Source organism: Podarcis liolepis, assembly GCF_965112155.1.
Source record: "Podarcis liolepis genome assembly, chromosome: 7".
In the NCBI taxonomy this organism is placed as follows: Eukaryota; Metazoa; Chordata; class Lepidosauria; order Squamata; family Lacertidae; genus Podarcis; species Podarcis liolepis.
Genome location: NC_139561.1, coordinates 3,792,695 through 3,807,042, shown reverse-complemented (window position 1 = coordinate 3,807,042; position 14,348 = coordinate 3,792,695). Strand labels below are relative to the sequence as shown.

At 49.3% G+C, this 14,348-nt stretch overlaps 1 protein-coding gene across 2 annotated transcripts in view; it reads right to left on the bottom strand.

Moving 5' to 3' along the window:
• The window catches only part of KCNIP3 (potassium voltage-gated channel interacting protein 3), a 135,151-nt gene extending 121,076 nt beyond the window's left edge, over positions 1–14,075 (bottom strand). Inside the window, exon 1 of one of the 2 annotated variants that reach the window (XM_083514387.1) lies at positions 13,731–14,075. In XM_083514387.1, coding sequence (XP_083370513.1) covers positions 13,731–13,745 — 15 coding nt within the window. In that variant the 5' untranslated portion in view covers positions 13,746–14,075. Of the gene's footprint in view, positions 1–2,982; positions 3,191–13,730 lie in introns of those variants that run through there. The other variant, XM_083514388.1, reaches the window with a different exon arrangement.
• Positions 14,076–14,348: the final 273 nt, after the last annotated feature.

Here is a 14,348-nt window from a genome sequence, read left to right as displayed (position 1 = left end):
TACAACCTTAGTCCCCAACTCCAGAATCTCCTGGGCAGACTGTTCATAGGGGCTCTTATCATGTAAAAAGATGCTCAGACAAAAGATACTGCACAAACTAACTGGAAGAGATTTTGAGAACAAGCTAAGAGGGGAGTGAAGGTGATAAAAAAGAGGGACATACCCAGGGGTGGAATAGGGCTAGCACTGCATCCTCACTGCCAACAGTCAGCATACACAAAATGGTCACTGAAACTGGGAGGTGGTGCAGCAATTGCTCCGAGCCCTTACTCCCAGGTGGCAACCCCATGCACAGTCCATCAGACTCCGTGGAACTTGCTGCTAACATGCAAGGCCTGGGCTAAATTATGCCCCAGAATGAAACCTCAACTGTCTTCCTTTACTGCCAACAGCTCTCTGGGATTTCAGGTGGGGTCTCTCCCAACCCTACCTGAAGATTACAAGGACTAAACCTGGAAACACCTGCATTCTAAACAGGTAGTCTATCTCTGAGCCATAACTCTTCCTCCAATAGGAACACAGGAAACTGCCTTATACCAAGTCAGACGATTGGCCCAACTAGCTCAATACTGTCAACACTGTTTGGCAGCGGCTCTCTGGGGTTTCAGACAGCCCGCCTCCCCACTTCTCCCTGCTTGTGGCCACTGGAGATTGAACATAAGACCTTCTGAAGGCAAACAGGTGCTCTGCGGCTGAGCTGCAGCCAAAATAAAGGCAGCATTTTTAGAGCATCTTTTGTGTGTTCAAAGCCCCTTCAGCAACATTATCTCAGTCATTTTTACAACAACCCTGCAAGGTGAGTCAGTGACTGCAATTATCACCCCCGATTGAGGGGCAGAGGCTGAGAGCAGTGGCTTTGTAGCACACAGCTGCCTAGTGGCAGGGGTTAAGGTGAGAAGCTGCTCACACTCTTAGGCAACACCAACTTGTTGCTCACATGCTGCCTTGGCAGACTGCATGGGAGAGGGGTTAGAACTGGGGAATTAAGGTCAATGGTGATGATGATAATGTGAGGAGGAGAAAAAGTCTCCTCTGTGGAAAACAAGGAAAGACTTTGCATAACACTGGGGGGGGGCATGCCAAGTGACCTCAAAAAACCCAAGAAGGCCACTCTAACTTCCAGGCTTCTCTGACAGGCTCCTGTCACTCCAGGCTTGCTCCAGAGTTGCCCATTTCACCAGCTACTTGGCAAGAAAGGGCCAGTTTTGACCTCTTCTTGTCACATTCTGAGTGGTTTCCTGTAGGGGAATAATTGTGGGAAATGCTCCATTTTAGGCACAGAAAGACCCACTTTTCCTCCCTAGGAAATATATGTGAACAGTACCCGATTCCTGCCAGTTCCTGCGCATGAGGGGGGCAGGGTGGGGAGCTAGTGTGGCATGATGGTTCGAGCGCTGGGAGACCAGGGTTCAAATCCCTGCTCAGCTATGAAGCTGACTGGGTGACCTTGGGCCAGTCTCTCTCTCTCTCTCTCTCTCTCTCTCTCTCTCTCTCTCTCTCTCTGCCTAACCTACTTCACAAGGCTGTTGTGAGGATAAAATGGGGAGCAGAACCATGGGCACCACCTTGAGTTCCTGGGGAGAAAAGATTCTCTGCAGCAGGGTGCTGTCATCATGGACTCAAAATCTTTTGAGGGAAAGGCTGTAGAAGAACAGCAGAAGAACACCTGCTTTTCAGGCAAAAGGTCCTGGGTTCAACCTCTGGTTTCTCCAGGAAGAGCTGGGAATTTCCCCCACCCAGAAACCCCGGAGAGGTGCTGCCAGCCAGTGTTGGCAATTCTGAGCAGTGTCTGACTTGGTATAAGCAAGCTTCCTTGGCTCCTGTGTTCCTGTTTTTTGCTTTGCTTTTTAATTTTAATTTTCTTCTTAGAAAAGAAACGCAGATGATCTGCCTGGTCTGTCTTAATTTGGGAAAGTGATAGGTCTGGAGAGTGGATGGAAAAGGTTGGAATTAAAAGGGTAAAATGGTGAGGGGGAAAGGGCAGGGGGGAGCATGCTAGAGAAATCCCTATATACGCTGAGTGTGCAGTGGACTTTGCAGTGCAGGCAGGAGTGGGGGAGCCTCAGCTGCCAACCCCAAAATGCCCCACTTCAACCTTCCTGGCTTTCGTTGGATCCCTGGTGGATGCATGTCCTTCAATGAATACCAGCTGTAACAACACTTTGCAGCGTTCTCAACTGTTCAAAGTCCATGTGCATTATTTCAGCAATCTTTGCAACAACCCCGTAGGACAGGACAGTCCTCATATTATCAGATGGCTGCAAGAGGCCACCTTGTGAGCCAGAGACCAGATACAAACCTAGACTTGCCTAACTTATGGTCCCTTCACTTAGCAGCCAGTCCTGGAAACAGGAGCTCCTGTCAGAGAGAATCATGGAATTGTAGAGTTGGGAGGGGCGCTGAGGGTCATCTATCCAACCCCCTGCAATGCAGGGATCTCAAAACAGGTCCCCCGTGCAAACTGAAACCAGACCCTGCTTAGCTTTGCAAATGTGCTAGCAGTTTTATTGCTGCACCACTGCACCCCCCTTGTTGCACCCTGGCCTGCCTTTGCAGACCCACCCGAACCTGTTCTGATGGGGGGGGCAGACACCCCCGTCTAGAGCACTTTAAAGGGGGCGATCACAAAGCAGCAAGTTTGGAGATCGCTGAACCGGCTAAGAAACTCCCTAGCTTTTATTTTCTCCCTCCTCCACCCTCCTAACCTACCATGCAGGATTGTTGTGAGGCTGAAACGAAACCCGACTGTGGTCTCAACATCAGAAGTGCGGAGAAGCACTTTAAAAGCAGCGGCAGCAACAGTTCCCAGAACTCGCTTCCTTCACCCACTTTGGGCCCCGCTTCCGGCGCCCCCAAAGGATGGGGGGGCTGCCACCCCGGAGACAAACTTTCCCATCCCGAGGGGCACCCGGGCGCGTCCCCCGCCCGCCTGCCTCGGCGCCCCTCGAGGGGACCAGCCTGGCGCCCCCCGGACCCCGTTACCTGCATGGCGGGCTCGGCGGAGCTTCCGTGCGGCGGCGGCGGCAAGAGGACGAGGTGGCGGAGCTGGCCGTGATGTAACGCGCTGGGCACCGGCGGCGGCGGCGGAGCGCGGCTCGTCCCCTCCCAAGCCGGCAGCGGAGCCGACGCCGAGCGAAAACCCACCCGCCCGCCCGCCCGCCTGCACGACGGCGGCGGCGTTAACTCCCTCGGCTCCTCGGCCCCGCAACGCCCCCGCCCCGGGCGAGCGGGAGGGGCGGGCAGGTGCCTCCTGGGCAGCGCCCCGCTCTCTCGCCCTCCCGCCTCTCGGGGCTTGCCAACTTCCCTTCGCCCACCCCGCTCCTGTGCCTTCTCGCCGATTCCTTGAAGGAGGCCAGCGGGAGGCGATGGCGGGGCCGAGGGGTGAGGAAGGCCGCCTCTGCCCAACTGCCCCCCCCCTAAAGAGTTGGGTCCTTCCTTTGCATCTGGGTCGTCGTTGGCAGCCCCTGGCACTACCGGAGCTTCCGCTTGGTCCTTGTCATCCCCATTCTGCTGGGGGCTGCTGGAACCATTTCTCAGCCTATCTTTGCCCAACTACTTTGGTGGGAACAGGAGTTTGGATGAACTTGCAATGGATGCCGACTGATATTTCTATTTCTAATTAAATGATGTCGGAGACTGAGCTTAGTTGGACTCTGCTGGGACTCAGCCTTTTCCAGTTGCCATCAGGCAGTCACACAATGCTGAGGCTGGCAGTCCAAAACAGCTGGAAGGCACCAGGCTGGGGGAGGCAGCCCTAGAGCCTGCTTCCTCTGTCTCTCCATGTCCTGAGGATCTTCACACCAAGAGCTCAGCACAGGGAGAAGCCAACCTGCCTGTGGGCTTCAAGTGCCAGCAAAACATGCCTCAGTGGCCACACGTAGCACCGGCCATCTCAGGCTCGTGTCCCAAGAAAAGCCGGCATTAGGAGTCTGACATAATGAGTATTTCCCAATGGCTGGAAATTATAACGCCTAACCATCTCTGCGTTGCAGGGGGTTGGACTAGATGACTCGGGATCCCTTCCAGCTCTACAATTCTATGATTTCAGCTGAATAAATAGCAATACAAAGCATCCATAAAATGACCTGGTTGCTAAGTGGAGGCCCACATACATTTGCAAAGGCATATACAGTAGCTGCATCCAGTACCTTCTCTGAGCCTCTTCCCCTCCTCTGCTCACTCTCATAGCCTGCTTATTTGTGGTGCCACCGCTTACTCCCTTTTCTACTGAACCCCATCCCATCAACAACTCTCCCTAGGATTTACACGGGACAGTTTTTGTGCTGAAAATATCTCAGCAGCTGGAAGATTTGTGAACATTCCGTGGTGCTCCAGCACCTCATTCAGTGGTGAGTGGGAGCTCATTTGATTAGCTAAGGACAGAGCTCCTGCAGGCAATAACTAAGGAGGTTTCAGAGACCCACCCACCCCAAGACCTTCTGCTGCCTGAGGCAAAGGGCAAGATGGCAGCCCTCCCTATTTCATGACTGCACAAAACTTAACTGGACCAGGAGCTGCATCTTTCTTCCACGTGGAGATGGGATCGCACCCTCCATTGCACCTGGGAGCATCCCTCTTTAGGGAGTGCAGCGTAAACTGGGAGGCACATCCTAGCTCAGTCCTGCAACAAAAGAAAATGGCCAGGGGGTTCTGGAGGGAGAATGAGCTGCTGCCCACTCCTTCCCTTGGGCCAGGGGTCTGCAACCTTTAAGACAAAAAGAGCCACTTGGACCCGTTTCCGAAGAAAAAACAACAACTGGGAGCCGCAAAACCATTGCGACATTTAAAACAAATATATCTCCGGAGCCACGATCTGACAGCGGGCGGGAAGGTGACGTCGGGACGGTGCGTGAGTAACGCACGCACCGCCCCCATGCGACGTCACAGCCAGTACAGCGCCTGCCACAGTGAGGAGTGTCGGGGCGCACAATGCGCCTCCTCCCCTCGCTAGTATCTGCCCCGGAGCCGCGGCAAAGGTGTAAAAGAGCCACATGCGGCTCCGGAGCCGCGGGTTGCAGACCCCTGCCTTGGGCCAATGGCCCACCCAGACCAGCCTTCTCACAGTGGCCAACCAGCTGCCTGGAGGAAACGTGCAAGCAGGACCCTCCCCTCCTGTGGTTTGCAGCAACTGGTAGGGCTGGCCCTGCTGCAGCTTGTGTTGTGTAGCAAAGTCCCCTTCCCCTTTGGGTAAATTTGTGTAACTTGGGAGATATAGTGCAAAAAACAAAACTAAAGCCCCCAGTACTATTCCTCCGCAAAACTACACATTCTGTGTTTTATTTGATACCCTATTCACCTCTCTACAGCCATAAGTGCAGCCAAAGGCAAGTCAGAGCTAGTTTGACTTCGTTAATAGATATATAGGAAAACAGACCCCAATCAATACACTGTATTCTCATTCCACGTTGCTCTCGTGCATTGCACACATCCACTCTCTCCGATATGCGCTGAGTGCTCATAAATAGCTCAGCCCTCCCTCCACCCCATTCAATCAAAGGATCATGTCTAAGCCTGGAGAAAACCATCATTAGCTGTGGGAAGTGTAGTCCATACTTAGCCAAAATGTATGATATGCCTCAAGGCTGTCCCATTTGTTTTCTTGCTGGTTTCTTTTTTATAGACTTATTTCGGAAAAAGGAGCTGGGTCCAACTGAGGAACCAAACTGTCAAACCATTAACATTACAAAGTGCCATCAAAGTCACTTTGCTCCAAGGAGTGATGTGCCTGTCCCTCTTGTTTGCTTCGTCTCAGCCTTCCGCTTTCTGAGCTGAGCTGAGATTATACTTTTCATATCCACCAGCATTTGACAGAGGTTGAGAAAAGGTACAGCTATTGTAGATGATGTAAACAAAGGGATCCAGCATGGGCTTGATCTTAAGATGTAGGAAGCTGAGATTAAGGAACAGTGAGTGTGCAGCACATAAACCACACACACACACACACACACACACACACACAGTTCCATCAGATACATTCTGGGATGTTAACTTCATTCCCCTACAGTCTCCTGGGAATATACATATTCACATTTAGACACATAACATCATCAGGACATGTGATGCAGGAGATCTCTCCTGCTCCTAAAAAATAGCATTAATAGCTGATGATATCTGCTGAGGGGTTCCAAAAAGAAAACCCTCAATGGATTTTGTTGTGGGGAGGGGACAGACTTCCTGGAAACTGCACCCCAGCTCTATGTCAGATTAGGATGAGGTCAGGGTGGAGCCTGCTGGGATAAAGTTGGAGCCTAGTGGCACCTGGGCAGAGCTGGAGGATAACACCTAGGGGGTGAGGGCAGGCTGTCTCTGCCTAGTGCCTTGGGAATGGTGCTTGGAGAACATTTAAGGGCCGCAGCTAAGAGCAAAACTCAAGCCAAGTTCAAGTGGTGCAGGGAGTTAGAGAAGAAGGAGAAGAAGAAGAAGAAGAAGAAGAAGAAGAAGAAGAAGAAGAAGAAGAAGAAGAAGAAGAGGAGGAGGAGGAGTTTGGATTTGATATCTCGCCTTTCACTCCCTTTTAAGGAGTCTCAAAGTGGCTAACGTTCTCCTTTCCCTTCCTCCCCCACAACAAACACTCTGTGAGGTGAGTGGGGCTGAGAGACTTCAAAGAAGTGTGACTGGCCCAAGGTCACCCAGCAGCTGCATGTGGAGGAGCGGAGACGCGAACCCGGTTCCCCAGATTACGAGACTACCGCTCTTAACCACTACACCATACTGGTGTATGATGGCTTGGTGCCATCCACATATTGGTGACACCTCATTCCAAATCTCCTAAAGACAGCTCCCAACAGCTTCAATTAGATCTCAAAGAGCCTGGGAGAGAAGACTGAGCCTTGTGGGATCCTGCAATCCCCAGGGGAGTGAGCAGGAACAGCGTCTGGTGGTAGGATCGGAACCACTACTACCAGACAGGGCCTTCAACACACAATCCCTGAAGGTGGCCCAGGAGGATACTACGGTCAATGGCATCAGAAGCTATAGAGGTATCATGGTTTATTTACATGGTTGCCCTCCTTCTCTCCTGATAAGGGTCATCAATCATGGTGACAGAGGCAGTTTCAGTCCCAAATCCAGGCCTGAAGCTGGATTAAAATGGGTCCAGATACAGTGGTACCTCGGGTTAAGAACTTAATTCGTTCTGGAGGTCCGTTCTTAATCTGAAACTGTTCTTAACCTAAGATACCATTTCAGCTAATGGGGCCTCCCGCTGCTGCTGCGAGATTTCTGTTCTCATCTGAAGCAAAGTTCTTAACCCAAGGTACTATTTCTGGGTTAGCGGAGTCTGTAACCTGAAGCGTTTGTAACCCGAGGTACCACTGCACTCTGTTTTGTCCAAGCATGTCTGAAGTTGTACCTACCCACATCTTGAGTACTTTGCCCCCAAAGGGAATATCTGCAACTGAGCTATAGTTATAGTGTAAACTTCTGGCTCCAGGGAGGCCCTCTTAAGAAGGAAGCACAACACAGCCTCCTTTGAGGCTTTGCTTTGGCACTTCCCTCTCCTGCAACAAGGCATTCAGCAGTCCCTGAAACTACTCAGTCAATCCCCTGCCTAACTTTTATCAAGCAAGAAGGACAAGAACTGAGAAAACAGGGCAGTCTGCACTCCAATATTGAATTTGAAAACTCAGCACAGACACCAGGAAGGATAGTTCCACATTAAAAGTTTCCCCCTTGATTGACAGTGAGATCAAATACATCTGAGGGCGCATTCAGGCAGTGACGCAACAGTGCTCTGTTGTGAGGCCAACATTTGGCACCCCACCTCTCACCTTCCATTCTAAGTCATTGTTGCAGGATTCTCATCCTGGTACCTCCTGTTTGGTCCTCCATAATCAGAAAGGGCAATTCTGTTCACCCCTGGAGCAGGAGAGATTGTCAAACCATGCAGAACAGGAGCATAGTGGGAAATTTCCAAAGCCCAGGTGCTCTTTCTTCATGGCAACCCCCAGAGCCGCACACCTTCTAAGACTATGCAACAAAAATGAATTTTGACCAATGCAGACATTGCAACATCAATACAAAGCCAGATTTTCTCTCACTTCCTGCCTCCCAAGTTATGTAACATCCAGCCCGATGAAGAGCTCTTGGTGGCTCAAAAGCTTGCTGCATTTATGTGACATGACATTTCGTCATAATGAAGGAACTTCAACTAACAGAATCCGCCTCTTCCTCTGTTGAGCTCATTTATTTGGTGGGTCTCTCCCTGAGCAAAGTTTATTTATTTGGCATGCAGGGAACTGGCAAACAGCCCCCCAGGAGATGATGTCACTGTTCCCTGCTGTGAAATAAGTAGTGCCACGTCATCCCTGCTCCACTGATGTGGAAGTTCTATAGCTGCACTTTTTCCTTCCAGAAGGAATGTCAGGATGGTCTGTTTGACACTTACAGACAATGACACTGGTAGCTGTACCATTTCCTACACACAAATGGCTCATTCATAAGAATATAACCCTGCTTGACATTTTTACTGCACTTTAGAATGTTCCAGGCAATATGAGGAAACTAATACTGACCTATTAGTTTTTTATTCTATTAGTAATTTGCAGAGCTGCTCTAAAGGTTCCTCTGGGATGAGAACCGCAGACCTAGGGGCCCAAATGTGCCCTTCAAGACCTCTTTATCAGACTCTCCTCTCCAGCCCCTCTTCACGGGTGTTTTTGCCTGGCTGGAATGTGCCCTTGAACCCTGACAATGCTTCTTGCATGACTGGGTGGAGGATGGAGAGTGATGCGTGAGTGTGAAGAAACTAACTTTGCAAGTGTGCAAAGGCAGAATTCACACTTACTGCTCTGCCTGTTTTTGCCTCTGGCACTGCCCACCCCGTCATGTGGCCCCTGCAAGGTTGCTGAGAAGTGAACGTGGCCCTTGGCCTGAAAAAGGCTCTCCACCCTTCATGAGAGGGGCAGAGAGAGAAAGATTCTTCGGCTGTTTTCTCCATGCCATTCATAAGTGTCTAAATCTCCATCCTGTGGCTGCTCCCCCAAAGAAACGCATTGCACTTTCCTCATACAGAAGGTTGTCCCTACAAAAGCAGGCATAGACTCCTCCTTTTCGAAGGGGAAACTTACAAAATCACTATGAATAGACAATTTGTATCTGGCAGCCTTATCACATTTATTTGGACTCTGGGATCTAATTATAATTGCAACGCAACTCCTTCTGTCTCTCTCTCTCTCTCTCATTCTCCATCAGCCAGAAGCAGCTGTCTGATTTTGCTGGTGGAGATTGAAATCTCTGTGCGGAATGAATTCCCAGTCAGTGTTCCAGCAGCAGAGGAACACTTTTATTTCGGTGCTGAATAAAGAGAGATAATTTAGGGGGCATTACTTTCACCTCTGGCTTGCTCTCCAAACTTTCACTAAAAGGACCCCTCCGTACCAGCAATATTTCCTTATTCAGAAATAACATTAGTTCACCAACCAACTGTCCTCCAGTGGTTTTGGGTTCCAACTTGCATCAGCCCCAACCAGTGCTGGATTATCCAGTAAGCAGACTAAACATATGCTCCAGGCACCAGCAAACAAGTGTCACCGTTTTTTCAAAAAAATCAACATTTGAATAAAATGTCAAAGTAGTATTCATGGTGGGAAGAAGCAGAACTTTGTTAGACTTCCTTCATTTCCTACTCAGGTTAGCAGGGAGGATTGGACCCTACTCTGCCCTTAAGCTTTCATTGGGCTCTCCCTGCTCCTTAGCCCACCCAAATGCCAGAATCTTTCCAGTCCAAAAGACATACACTTTTGTTCACATAATCAGTAGAGTGTACTGTAATCCACAAAGACATATGCCACAATAAACTGGTTATTCTTTAATGGGTTGCAGGACTCTCTTTGCTGCAATTGACTAATACAGGTACCCTCCTGGAAATGGGTCCAGCCCCAAAATTAGCTACTCTAATAGCTTTCAACAACCTGGTGCTCTCCAGATGTTTTGGACTCCTAACTCCCATCATCAGCCCCACCAGGGGCTGATGGGAGATGTACTGCAAAGCAACATATGTAGGGTACCAGGATGGAACAGGTTGCCCTATACAGGTGACTTCCTGCTTCCACAGGGGTTACATTCCCAGGTACCACACATATATGTGAAATCGCGTATAGTAGGAGCACCAAGCACCATTGGGTTCAATGGTGGGTGGGACTGGAAAAAAAATATATTCCTGGATACACCCCTCATTATTATTACTGTTATGCTAAGTGCATAAAGCTGAACGTGCCCTAGTTGAACACATGTAATTTGGAGGGTGCCTGTAATGACCACAGCTGACCTCAACAAATCTGTTGATTTTGAACTCTGTCATCATTTTGTTTATAGGAATTAAGAGCCAATCTAAATCCAGATGTCTAACCAAATGTATAGCGGTCCATGGTTGAAGTCATGTTAATATTTCTGAAGCAGGGTCCCTGTCTCCCTCATCCTAGAACTCCCAATCAGTATGAAATAGGAACTTTGCGCTGCCTCCCTTTGTGCTGGTTGGAGCCCATCAGAGTGAAAAGATGTGTGATTCCTGTATTGCAGAGGGTTGGACTAGATGGCCCTTAGGGTCCCTTATAACTCTACAATCGTTTGATTCTATGAGGTGAGTCACCCTCTGAGGGTTGGTTTCACTGGAGCAAGCACACAGGAAGAACACCAAGAAGTTGTTCTGTAGGCTCAAAGTGAAGCATTTAGGAGATCTGAAATCAGAAGGCGCTTCCGTTTCAAGAGACTGGTGTGCAAGTTCTGTTACACACATTGGAGCATCAATTTATGTCGCTCTGAAATAAGATATTGGAGCACTCCAAATCACTACCCATTTGTAAGACCCAGAAAACAGTAAATCTAGCTGAAAGGCAATACAGGAAGATCTGCACTGATTGTTGCAGTGCAATTATAATTATTATATAATTATATTGTATAATATTAGAAGGTTGCATAATCTTAGAAGGCTGGGCCTTCGCATGGCTGTGAGGGGATGGGGCTGTGCCTAGCATGAAGGGGACGCCCCTCTCCCTCCACTCCCACACACCCGCACTTCTGAATTTGCTACCGCACTACTATGTTTAACCAGCTGGAGAGATAAAATGATGTGGCGTTTTTTATTTGAATGGCACGGGGTGAGGAAGTTTCTTTGAATTTCAAAGCCCTACTTTCTCTCTTTTTCTCTTTAATATGAAAATCTCAGTCCTTACAGTTTGACAGGTGTTCCGTTTTCAGCTAAACTATTTTTGTCTCTCTTTGCTGGCCCAGCCCGATGCCTGATTTGTTCTCCTCCTCATCTTCAAGTGTGCATCTTTTTCCTGACAGCTTTTGAACTGCTTTAGTTTTGTGATAATGATAACAATTCAGCACAGCATGTGAGTACATGTGATCACTGAGCACGTGAGGAGTCCCATCACACTCGGTTTACTTGAGGAATGTGGTTGTGCTGCAGAAGACCAGTTTTCCCCCGCAGGAACAAGGCCTCTCACACAACCAGAACAGGGCAGATGGTATCACAAATGGTCTCAGATGGCTTCACCAACCCAAAGAGAGGCATATTTGCCACACTTCTGTTCTCATATCAAAGATAAATTACCAAGCCCCTTCACCTTTCTCTCCCACCCCCAGAACTGCACATCGCTAAAGTAAATGTACTGCCTTGTACTCAGGGCAAATCCACACCAGGCATTTAAACATCAAACAACCATTCAAATAAAAATTCAATACATTCAGTGCACATTTAAAGCACGGGGCTTTTCCCAAACATTTCTGGGAGCTGTAGTTTGTTAAAGGTGCTGGGAATTGTAGCTCTGTGAGAGGAAGACCAGTGTCTTTGGAGGAAGTTGTGTTTTATTGTTGCTATTGATTGATTGATTGATTGATTGATTGATTATTGATTTATTAGTTGTTCTTTTGCCACAGCAAACAAGCACATAAATTAAAAGCAGCATTTAAAAATCAATAAGAAAAATGAGTGTCAAGTGTGTTTTCAATGTATGGTGTGGATCTGCCTTCAGATTCTTGGGCAGGTTATATGGCTTCTGTGAAATGGGCATTATGCTGCAGCAAAACAAGGTGGAGGGAAAGGATTGGCTATGAGTTTAAAACTCAGATCACAACCCTGCCTTCCACTCCGTTTCTTGAGCAAGTAACTCAGCCTTCTGTGAAGTGACCAATCATTATTCAACTACTGGTCTGGTGAGTTGTGTTTCATATGTGAAAGAAAAATGAAATCTGAAAAAGCTTGGAAGCACCTTCCCACATAGTCATTTTCTGGTGGTGCCCCTGACCCTTTGTCTAAGTTCCAGGGGTGCCCATGGGCCCCAAAGGTGGTGGGACTCTGTTCTTTCAGTTGTGTGCTATATGCATTTACTCTGCAATAATGGCCGCTCACGGCTTTCCTGGGGGGGGGGGTGCTTCCCTCACACTCAGGCCTCAATCCCCATCGCCTGGCCAGGCTCACTTCCCAGCATTGCAGGGAATCCCCCATAGCCTCAGGATCTCGGGGCTGGTTGCTCAAACAGGCCAATCGGTGGCCGCTCACTGAGGGCAGAGCCTGGGCTGCCATACAGCCAGATTTATCCTGGATCTTAGGCAAGTCAAGCTCAACAACTTTCATGGTGTCCTGGTTTTTACTTTTGGAAATATGGCAACCCTAGCAGAGCCTTGGCTGCTCTGCTCTTTACCAGTTTTAAAGTCAAATTGGTGTTACTTCTTTTCATTAATGGTACATTAGCAAAACACACCAGTGTGATTATATACTATCACTGCTCAAAACACACCTCAGCATCTATGGTGCAGGAAGTGCATCCTTACACATCCTTTAGAGCATGTTTGTTGGAGAAAAGAGGACATATCTACCCTCCACTCCGAAATATTACTTCTGGAGACCTGGCAGGAGGGGTCTGAACCTGAGCATGATGTTCCAAGATGGGCACCAGACTGTCCCTGGTAAATAGGGACACAAATAGGAATGCATGATATGTGGCTCTTCATTCAATGTGAAAGGGAGGCCAAAAGATCTAATGGAAGGCCATATTGGAAGTGTAGGATTCACATCATTTAACTATACACAATTACACTTGGACTGTCTCACATGTGCCAATACATCTCTTGATTTCTGAACAATTAACTGCTATAAACTTGAAGATAGTTCATACATGCAAGTTGATCACTGCAGCATCAAGTCACAACGGGCATGTGTGGATATGGCACCACAGATAGAACGTCCACATCACCTTAAGCCAGTGGTTTTCAACCAGTGTGCCTTGAATGGTGGTCAGGGGTGCCACGGGCAACACTGGCCTCTGTCCCTCTTTCCTTCCCTCCCTCCTCTGATGCCCCCTCATGTCTCTGCCCCCCAAAGACTTGCACAGCTGTTTGTTGCAGCAGCCCTGGCTACAAGCTCCCCAGGCGAAAGGTGATTCTAGGGCAGTGTGAGGAGGCACCTCTCTTTGGGGCGGGGGGGGGGGCAGCTCAGAGACCAGGGGCGGCAGCTGCGGCTGCCCAGAGGACTCCCAAGGAGGGGGAAAGCGAGATGAGCGCCACAACCCCATAGTCACCTTTGACTGGACTTAACTGCCAGGGGTCCTTTACCTTTTTTACAGTTCCCAGTGTTCTTTTGGCGGAAGCCGCTGCTGTTAAAGTGGTATGAGAGTCCTTTAAATGGAAGGTGTGGATGGGACCCATGAAACCTTAGGGGCAGAGATTTTCTTCTGAGCATCTGCCACCCCACCTGCAGGCTTCACTTTCACGTGGCATTTACTCACCAGGTTCTCAAACATGTCCTTGCTGGAAACTTGACAGTGGTTTTCGGCCGTTTCGTGGATTCAGTCCCAATGTGGGGGTTGGTGGGAGGTGTTCTCTCTCTCTCTCTCTCTGGCCTACAAAATCCAAACAGCGCCGGCTGTTGCTCCTGCGACTTCCCTCGGAGTTGTTCCCTTGAGGCTGCTCTCGCCAGGCCTGCCTTGGCGGCTGAGCGAAGAAGAGGCGGAAAAGTGGAGCGAAGGTGGCCCTGCCAGCTGCCTTTGTCCTTGTGGAAGCATCCTCAACAAAAGAGAACACCCCTGTGCCAAGTTTACCTATTGAACCATTATTCCCACTCTCTGTTAGGCAACATGCCAGCCTAGGCTGCCAGTTTCCATAGCAACCGAACTCTCAGCGCCCCCCCTTCCTCCTCCCCCTTTGCTCTCTCTTTCCTAATGCAGCCCATGAGCTGAATACATGAACCCCGCCAGGGGGATTTAAAGGGGGCACCCCCTGTCAGTACGGAGGGGTCAGGGTCTGTGAAAGTTCTTGCTGCCTGTGTCTGTGGAAGACCTTGACCGGAAGGCCCCTGTTTTCACTTCCACACACAGGAGTGAGGGAATTGGGGCCAGCCAGAGGGC